The 10,426-nt window shown below is 43.1% G+C and overlaps 1 protein-coding gene and 1 long non-coding RNA gene across 2 annotated transcripts; both read right to left on the bottom strand.

Annotated features, from left to right (window-relative positions):
- LOC142944785 (uncharacterized) lies at nt 1-4,428 on the bottom strand. The gene is made up of 2 exons (XR_012952876.1): nt 2,013-4,428; nt 1-1,849 (listed from the first exon to the last, which is right to left on the bottom strand). It is a non-coding gene; the product is annotated as an uncharacterized LOC142944785 (long non-coding RNA).
- A 2,346-nt stretch (nt 4,429-6,774) lies between these two features.
- On the bottom strand, nt 6,775-10,392 carry LOC142944784 (protein VCF1). The gene is made up of 4 exons (XM_076085911.1): nt 10,273-10,392; nt 9,785-9,908; nt 9,443-9,563; nt 6,775-8,872 (listed from the first exon to the last, which is right to left on the bottom strand). The coding sequence occupies exons 2-4, from the start codon at nt 9,799-9,801 to the stop codon at nt 8,660-8,662; spliced, it is 351 nt and encodes a 116-aa protein (XP_075942026.1). The 5' UTR covers nt 9,802-9,908; nt 10,273-10,392; the 3' UTR covers nt 6,775-8,659.
- Between the last annotated feature and the right edge of the window lie 34 nt (nt 10,393-10,426).

Raw genomic sequence — 10,426 nt, 5'->3', positions numbered from 1 at the left:
TGTTAATGAACACAGCAAATTTCAACAAAGCCTGTCTGGGTAAACTCCAAGGTTTACTCTTTCAAAAAACTCCCTGTCTGGTGATGAAAGTCGACATTACGCTCCGCTGCACTGCACAAGACATTCAAAGGGACGTAAAATATTATGTTTCCACTGAAGTTTGGAACGAGTAAATCATTGAATAGAATGCAGACAGCCAAATACATGATACTGTACTGTTAAGAACACCACACTTGGCGAAATAAATGTGTTAGGTTTCTTCTTGGCATTGTTTCCAGACTCCAATCGGCCATAAAAATAACATTTGCAGTGACAATGCAGATACGACGTGATAAAAGAAGATGTACTCAAGTATCAGCAGAGAAATCTTCTACCCACAGCGCTCTATGTGACGAATGGTCCTGGTTGAGTGGTAAAATATGAATGCACAAACGCTGTTTTTACAGTTATTAAATGTTTTTTTTATACGTAATAAACAAACATGATATAAAGTGTTGATGTGAGAGATTTAGACGTTCTAGTAGGCAGATTTTGTCCTCGTTGGACAGAGGCTAGCCGTTTTCTCCTGTTTTTATGCTAAGCTAAGCTAAGCAAACTGGCTGCTGACTGTAGCCATATATTTAACAGGTAAATACGATATTCTGTGTGTTTACCAAATGTCAAACTATTGCTTGATAGTGGTATTCCAGCTATTTGTCATTGCACCTCTACAACGCTGGGGGACTCAGACGAGGTAGATTTTGTTAAAAAGGATACAAATTTCAGTCTTTTAGTCCCTAATATGGTCCAAAAACTACATTGCCTCTAATGCAACTTAACAGCGTATTTCATTGGACCCCTGATGATATCATCAGGGGCGTTTCTTCAAACTTTACAAAGGTCCCTCCAGACCCACAGAAGACATTAAACTACTGCTTTTACAGGCTGAGTCGCACTTCTTACGACGACTAAAGTGAACTTTGTGTATAAAATCAGCAGTGTCCTTTAAATGTGCAATATTTATATCACAAAATGCAAAAATATACAAATATTTATTCAAATATATATTCACAGTGCCAGTAAGTTAAACAAGCGCAGTATTTGAGTAAATTCACTTGTTCCAGCTCATCACTTACAAATCCAACATAGTATCATTTAGTGCGAGAGAATCGTTCTAAAAAATATTTTGAATTTTTATCCTTCTCTTTTTGTGTGCACAATTAAAGCTCCAACCATCAAGGCTCTGTGGGTGAAAAGTTCATGAGAACTTGTTTCCCTTCTGGTTTCATCATTACTCATGTTTTTACACCCACACCCACACTTTGTAACTGGTCCAGCATAGACAAGTACCATCATTCACTGTGGCATTGAGGTGTTTCAACAATCATGTGCATGCCCAAACAATACTCTGTCCAAGGATTACTCACTGTTTTCTTTGGAGAGTCAGTTTGTTTTTCTATTTTGTCCATATATCCATGACTCCATAAACCCAAGCTCTGTGATGCCTTTTCTCTTTTTTTGTTTTTAGGTTGTTCGCAGTCGATCCTGATGGCTCATCAAGTTGTCATGGCCTTCCAGCTTTTACAGCATTCCTCTCTTCATGTCCCGAGCGGCACTTTCCTTTTTCATCAACGCACACCGACTGCGCTGTAAAATAAGGGCCATGAGCACACCAAAAGCTTTGAGGTGCACTCAAGGCCAGGTACGTCGTGTTGATATTGGAAGAGCCCCGCCTTCCCCGATGAGCGTGATGCCACTCTGGACTCGGCCTTCCCTTTTGGAAGAACAGTAGGGGGCTGCCCTCTTTGAAAGTCTGCTTGGGGTTGTGTTTGTGTGAAAACAAAGGGACTTGTGCTACACGGGGGGGAAGCTGTGTGGGAGAGAAAGAGAGAAGGAGAAAGAAGAAGAAAGTTTGGTCGCCATGGCCTTGGTTTCATGTTTAACAGAGGAGTGATCATCAATGGGGGAGAGGAGGAGCGGATGGTGACTGAGTGACTACTAGCCCAACAGACATGATGGATGACTTTAATAACCTCTGGCTGCTTTTTAGAGTCCTCCAGGATTTGTTGTTATTAAGATCCCGGCTTATTATGATGACCGCCTCTTTCATCGACTCCCACATCACGCTGGGCGTCAGTCCTGACAGTCAAAATAAACACAAATCCAAAAGCCCCCCCCCCCTGTACTTGTGCTGATGTGGCACTTGTTGATGGTGCCAGCATGTCTAAGTCCCAACCAAGGAATATGTGGCTTTACAACAGTCAGCAGTGAGAGGAAAACAAAACAACCCCGCTCGGTGATCACCTGTTGGAATCTGCACATTAAAGCCCTGTGGCCAGTGATCTAACGTCACCACTGTACACGGTAGATTGCAAAAGCATGTTTAGGTAAATGGCATTTGATGGTTTTAATAAGCGTTTCCATTACGAAAAGGAAGGAGGAAGGAGAAAGGGAAGCTTGTTGGGACCACGGGAGCCATAAGACCTCATCACTGCTGAAAAACGAAATGAGAACATTTTATTGTGCTTCCATTTCTTTTGAAAATAACAATCACAAACACTCCGTCCGTTTAGTGTGTCTAAGTAGCTCCAAGCTCTATCCCGAGCATAGATTTGGTGAGGGGCCATGTTTTATTAATTTGCAGATGAGCTCAGCTATTGATGGCGCTGGCCGCCCGTGGGTTCAATTAGGATAATACAGGGAAAGGGGCAGATTATGGGCGGCTATTTAAGTGAGGGTATATCTCTTCCTGACAGTTATAGTCCAAATGAAACAAATTGCACCTTGGTGGCTGTGAGCGGCGCCATATCAGTCCTCTGGTGAAGAAACATGCACGTGTGGCAGGTCCGCCGTGTGGCGTCAACACCAGGCTGTGTGAGCCATGCAGCCTGTCCTCTGTGAGCTAACAACACTGGCCTGAGTGCAGCCTATTCCCATTCAGTTAATAGGGGCCATTTAGAAAACAGCGGTCTATATGGCGGTGCGCTGAGTGCATGCTCTACCCAGCCAACCCTAAACAGTCCCACTTAGCACGACCCTCTCTAAACTATTGCACTTCTTCTCTCCGGGCACTCTCCGGGTTGAAAGCCTGTTAGTGTTGAACGGACTGAACGGGGGCAAAACGGAACCACGTAAACATCACGTTTCACAAACACAAGACGAGGGTGTGTGAATATTCCCACGAGCAACCGTAAGAGGAGGAACGGTCGTGGCCCGGGACAAGAAACTGCTCACAGCCTTTCTTTCTGTGTACCGGGGTGAACATTTATTATGATTGATCGGGGCCTTGACTGTAACTTTGCAGCGCAATGAAAACAGTCTACTGTACATTGTCTCTGGAGCGCATTGTGTGAAATTGAACAGGGAGGCCATAAAGTGGAACCGGAGACACTGACCAAAGCATGCCGAGCCTGTCAGTTATCGTACTTTTCGGTTCAGTCCGTTTCAAGGCCTTACAACTCCTGACAGCTCGAAAGAGAGTGGCTGGACTGTTGTGCTTTCTCCCTCTCTTAGGAAGTGACTCTCCGCTGCATCGGGGCTGCATGTTTAGGCAACAGTCAGTGAGATAACCCAGTCGTCCTCTCCACACCCTGACGGCAACAGTTGGGGAAAGGCGTAAGGCTGGCTCAAAGATGATTCGGAAGATGATCCCCTTCTGTTTTTGTTTTTACTCAAGAGCAGGGGATTTCAGGCCGAGCGCTGTGCCTTCACAGCCATGCATTCTATATTCTAACAACCTCTGTCCTCAACTTGAGTGAACTGGCTCGCTCTGCCAATAGGTTAAGTGCCAAACACAGAAAGACAGTACTTCCCACGTGGCCTTTAAAAGGAACGTTAAAGGCCGATCGCAGGATGAAAAGGACTTGCATTGATGCAGTAAACACTCCAATATCAACCGAATATCTATCCATCTTAATTCCTGACCTGTGAAGTACTTCATCATCCCGACTCACTAACCCTTCGCTCTCCTTGTTCGCCTGCCACGGCTTTCACTACTCCCCGCTCCAGCCAGGCCGGGGCAATAGGGCACCGCTAATGTGCTTGGTGGGTCATTAATTCTTCGGACGGCCACGGGGGCAGCGGAGCGTTGTTGTTTGATTTTGGGGCGAAATAGTGGTGGGGAGGCAAAGCAGATGTTTGTGTTGGCTGGCGAGGGAAAGCTGTATACTTGATGCCAATCCAATCATCATCTCATGCTAGGCAACAGCTGCCCAAATACATTTCAGCCAAAGTCTGGCAAAGAGAGAGGCAAGGGTGAGAGGGTCAGCTTTAGCTTACTTTTGCTGTCTTTTCTCACGTTCTTTAAGCCGTCATTCTTAATTTGAATACACCACTCAGTTGGACTGTCCTGTGACCAGTTTGTCTTTTCCTTTTTTTTCTAAATAATCATAAAAGTGAGATTACTCAAGTGTTGAGGCTGAAGGTGAACCAGACACTGATAAATATAAAACATACAGTAGTTTGTCTGCTTGTCTGTATTTGTTGTGTGCAGCTGATGTTCACCGCGCCTCTTTGCCTTTGAGGAGAGATGGGAATCTTAGAGAGGACACAAAGAAAAGGAAGCAGCGGCTAACCCAGATTTTTTTTCCGCTGGCCACGGTAAAAATATAACAATGTATGCGCATACATAGACCCCAGAACAAGGACAGTTCATTTAACTCTCTCCTGCCTCTTCACTCAACTGATATGAGCCATTCATCACCGCCCACCTTCATATCTGTGTGCTGCCTGGAAAGGACAGTATGTGTGTGTGTGTGTGTTTGAGTGTTTGTGTATATGTGTGTGTGAAAACAGATTAAAGATAAATGTCTTCTACGTAGCCCACACGTTTTGACCCTGTTGTAGAATCCCCCAGCTCTTATGAGCTGCCGACTGCGCGGAATACAGTTTGTGTCCAGCGAACACTCAAGACTGTGCTGCCCTCTACTGCTCCTTTCATGAACATCTGGACTCAGAACATCTGCTGCTCAGAAAAAAAGACAATGCGAGTATTTATCCTTACGAATACTGGGCTTCTATCAATGACTTTTGTCCTGTATGAATAAAACCTTTTGGTTCATGTTGTACATCTACAGATGTCGGTGGGTGTGTCCTTCGCATATCTCGACAACCCTTCATCCGATCTACTTCACACATGGAGGGTGTAATGCGGGAAAGGAAGTGCCGTGTCGAATCGCGTGCAATTTGGACACAACCCGTTTAGAATTTGGACGAATAAGCAAACACACACTCTGTGACCCCAGGCTTCACTTTTCAACCTCTCTCTAACTGGGAATGTTGGCCTTTTCACTCAAAACGTTTTTTTCTGAAGTACAACTATTACCTATTAAGAGTAAAACTATCAATACCACACAGTATATGTCCTACAATCAAAATTGTACAAATTGAGAGTGAATCATTTGTTATATTTCGTGAGTCAAATCTGAATCTGCAACTTAATCAGTAACATTTCTGTCAGGTAAATGTAGTGCTACAAAGTTAGGTACATAGGCTAAGTAGCATATAGTTGGGTTGCATATATTTGATGTGCTTTGGGGGCCTCTATTAATAAGTTAGTTCAGGGTACATGAGTTAGAATAGTAACAGATTTGTCCTATCTAAACATAATAAATCTATAACATGTTTGGGGCCCAAGGCGAGGCGTACCTCACCGAACGATGGTCTGCCACCGGTGTTTTCTTTTCATGTGAACTATATGTGTATTTCACTGGAGTTTTCTTTTCATGTGAACTATGTGTGTATTTCACTGGAGTTTTCTTTTCATGTGAACTATGTGTGTATTTCACTGGAGTTTTCTTTTCATGACGCAACATGCCAGGTGCATTGCAAAGGACCCGAGGAAGCTCAGTGTCTAGTGTGATGATTGAGATGAGCGGGACTCCTAAAAGCTGCAAGCAGCAAGCCCACAGGCCAGGCATTCGTCTGAACAAACATGTTATTACGGGGTATTGCACAAGTTGCTTAAAAAAGCGTAACGGGCTACTTTGGCGTCTTCATTGAATTTGCATTTTGGGGTAAATTATTTCTTTAATATTCCATAATGTTTTTCCTCAAACTGAATTTTGGATTATCACCAGGAAAATATTTATCGAAGAGGCAGCTAATTGCATCCGCACCACCTTAATTACGCAGCATTCTGTTGACTCTAATGATGTTTGCTTCAAGATACAAAAGGCCGCTGAAAAAGAGGCTTACCTCAGATCAGATGAAAGGTTCACTTACGGCTCATTAATTGTCTCTATAGGTTGCTGTGCTGCATGTTTCGACATAAAGAGAAGGCACCTGAGAAAGGAAGAGAGCTGCATCGTAAGAGATGCAGGAAGATTGCTAATCCTGAATTATCATTGGCTCGTTTGTCATCTCGAATTTAGCAGAGGTAGAGCGGGGGAATCAAAAGGAGGCGAGTGATGAGGACCCACGGTAGCCCGGCAAGGTAACCGTGGTTCCGTGTGGTGCATTAATGCATGTAATCTGTTACTGTGTCTGTGACAAGACAAGGACATGTAGAGTGCTAATTAAAGAACCTCTCACTGCTTCTCGCTATGACACAGGTCATATCTCATTAATGATGGTCTCAATGCATGGGGAGGCATTCATTACTGGCCTTTTGGAGGAAGAGGGGAGGATGTTTACACATACAGCACATAGCATGCTAAGCTAATAGGAATATTCTCACAGAGGACCAGCATCAATAGACCCAGATCGTAGCAGCATCACCATGTTAGATTTCTTATAGGATGGTTTTAAAAAGGGCCAAATGCCGATTAATGGAAAAAAAAAAAAAAGAGTAAATAATGTCTTTGTTCAAAAACATTAATTTTTATTTTTTCAAATGAAGGGGTATTTACAAGAAAAAAAAGTCAATGGCAAGGCTAATGTAATTTATAATACTAAATACAAAAAAATATATCATTGGAAAATAAAATAAACCACATCTTCAAAATGCTTACATTTCTGACACACCAGTCTGCGAAAAATAAAAATAAAAACGCTGAGCTTCCTCCTGGGATGAGGCTTCAGCAATGAAATCAATCCTGGTTAAAGAAAAAAGGAGAGAGGCACAGCCTTATGGTCAGTGCTCGTGTACCTGGATGTTCAGTGCACAGGGACACGCATACAGCTATACCATCGAGTGGTAACACACAGGCAGAAAGGCTCGTCTGCAGTGAAAACAGCTTTTTAGTGGCTCCAGTAATATTGCAAACAAAGCCTTGGGAATGTCTTTTTGTTCCTAAAGGCTGTACTGTACCCCCCACCCCTGGACAGAAAGAACTACATTTTCCGACACGCTCAAATGCCACATCAAACAGCCCTCCATACGACCCAAAAAGATTAAGAAAGTCCAAGGAGTATGGAAGGTTGTTCCTGGGTGTAACAATCGTTTTGTTTTTACTTTGTGGTCATGAGAAAACAAAGCTGGTAATGTTGCGATCACTGCATTTTTCCATGATCACAAGAAAACTAAAAATGATCTTAACTGCTCAAATTATCTGAACTAATATATCCAAATATTCCAAATTATTCTCTCAAGATCTCGACATAGTAAGCTTTGTTATCATGATCAATTTTGACATTAATCAATTTCTACTCTCATGATTATTAGAAAGACATACCATCATGAGAAGACGAGATATGTTGTGTCAAGATCACAAACTTCAGTGATGACAAGAAAACAAAAAGGACTTATGTCGAGATCATGACAAAAATTATAAATCTATTCTAAGATCAGGAGAAAATAAAACTGCCAGAAGGCAACACCTGTGCATACCACTGCCAAGAATGCACAATATTTTAATAATCAATTACTATACTATTTGAATCCGCATCAGGAACAATAAACATTCCTGTGCTAATCGTTAAGCATGGGATAAATGACCCACATTTGTTTAAACCATGAAAATGCAGAAAATTGGCACAAGTGTTCAAAACTTCCTATCTTGCAGACTTCCTTTAAAAAATTGCAAACTGCACTAAAACCAAATCATTTATTCCATGGTCTGACTCTCCACTAAATGTATTAACTTCTGTCTAAAAACTCTATAAACTAACAAAATAAGGACATGAAATAATAACGTAATTGGCCATGATAACACCCATGGCTTCTACAGGTCCTTGTTAAAGGGGTCCCTGCCTGAATATGAAAGCAAATGAGCAGAGCAAGACAAGTGCAAATCCTCCCTGAGACTGGTCCATGTACTCACACAGGCGTCAGATTCAGCATTATACAACCCAAGTACCCTACTAGGAGACTAAACGAGTCACACTGACCGGCCTAAAATTGAGTTTGGTGCAATTACTGCAGCTCCAGTAGCACTGTTTTCATACAACATTTAAGACAAAACACAGGGATTCGTCATCATCAATCAGTCACAATAAGGCTTCCGAGAGCAGCATGTTAACCAGGCTGGTCAGAAATCAAGTGGATCACAAAGAATGTTTGAGTTGATCACACAGTTATTATTGCTAAGAATGATGATCACTTTTGATTTATTTGAATGATGAACCCCCTCCAGATACCTGACCAGGAGCTGGTCTCCATCCACAGATATGTAAAGCTGCGAGACATCACAGTAACTGGAGATGGGTGGGAAGAGCCGAGTGAAGTGAATCAGCATGTGGTGCTCTGGCCTGCCTCAGGGACTCAGTCCTCTGGTGGCTGACAAGGAGAGACATTAGGTCATCATGTGTCTCTGAGCTGACATCGGCTCTGCAGGCTCTGGAAGTGGGCGTGCTTCAGGATGCGGTTGATCTGCAGGTAGGACACCAGGGTTGTGGGGCCGGCCAGTTCTGAGGAGTCACCGTAGCCGAGGGGACTGCAGGGGCCGACGACACACTGACTGCCGCAGCTGCCAGCCGCATGTTCCGGACTGCTGCTGGTCTTGCTGTTGGATGACTGAAATGCATATGCCAACATCAGCATCATCAACATCAGTGTGCTCCTCAACACCCAGGGTTGATTTGTCATGGTAAATTAAAAGCCTTACAACGGAAGTGCATGGGGTAGGCATCAAAAAGGCCTCATTAGCCATGACGCCTTGAAATAAGATAAGTGAGTAAGGGTGCTTTTTGGCTTAACCAGTTTGGTGCAGTTCAGACAACATCTGGTGCATTTGCCAATCTTGTTCAGTTTGTTTCTGGTATGGAAACTGCAAAACTGAGAAAGACGGCTTGGAAAAGAGGTCTCAGTCTGCTTCGATTCAAATTTGGTAACAATAAGGTAGAAGACACCATTTTCAATCATATTTCTCCCCATTTTACACCTAGTTGCAGTCTTAAGTAATACTTCTCAAGAACACTCGTTTTTTTTGTGAGCACATGGTGACATTTCGTGTTCTTTTTTGGGGAGGGTTTTGACAAAACAAGAGGTATGGAGGTCTACCAAAAGCGGCTGTTTTTGCCTGTTTGCCCAGCTTCCCTTACATTAAAGTATTACCATTTTATTTCCCTAGGCAAATATTTGTACCTCAGAGTCCCAGGCTTCCCGGCCTGTTTCAGGAGAGAGAGGATGAGCTCTGCTTTGCCTTTTGGCTTGAGGCACAAGGTGGCCATTCTCCTCATCACCACCGCCGCTGCGCTGCCGTTTCCTGTTTGGGGTGTAAAGCACATAGGATACACACAGGCAATTAAAACACACACAGTATGTGCCATCTCACATAGATCATTGTATCCCATGTGTGAACCCCGATCATTTGTTCCACACCCCGGCAATCAACATGTTTTAATGGCTGCAAGTGGTTAATACAGGCCACTGTAACGTTACACCAACATTTGTTTCGTTACAGAATGTGTTGTAGGCGTCGCTCACCTGTTTTCAGTCAACATATGACGACACTAAATCAATCTTTCCTTCGTGTTTGTTCTGACCAGACTGCAGGACCCCACCGGTTGACGTTATCGACTCGTTAGCTTGTTTCCTGTCAGTTGGTGGCCTATCAACAGAGTTAGCGTTAGCAAACTAGGCTTGCTTAGCTAGTTAATAGTGTTAAATATCGATGTGATACTCTAAGCCATTTTGGCAACACTAAAATAATAATATAATATGATTAACTACACAGACACCTAAGGTAACTGGCTGTTAATTCACATCAGTTTGATCCGATATTACCGAGCTAGCGTTAAGATAGCTAACGCTAGGTTCTTTAAAAAGCCAGTCACCGCTCCAAGCTAACGTCCCCGCTAGCTAACCTTCTTAGCTGATGCTCGTAATTGGCTGATCACAGAACAATATACAGATAAAAGGCCTAGTTCCTTTGATATCAGCCTAACAATCTCAGTGCCCGAGTAAAAATGCACCTCTTTTAGTTGAACCCGGCTAGCTAGAACAGCCACAGCTAAAACCACAACCGACCGCGGCAGTTGTGTTTACATGGCACTGCGCCTGCGCAATGATGCGTTTACGTGCTATCGGAAAATATTGTTATTTAATGCTAGTTGGATAATTAGAACA

The sequence above is a fragment of the Anarhichas minor genome, unplaced genomic scaffold (assembly GCF_050575085.1).
Source record: "Anarhichas minor isolate MPS153535 unplaced genomic scaffold, ASM5057508v1 ptg000007l, whole genome shotgun sequence".
Taxonomy (NCBI): domain Eukaryota; kingdom Metazoa; phylum Chordata; class Actinopteri; order Perciformes; family Anarhichadidae; genus Anarhichas; species Anarhichas minor.
Note: the sequence above shows the minus strand (reverse complement) of the source record. Positions and strands in the feature narration are given on the sequence as shown.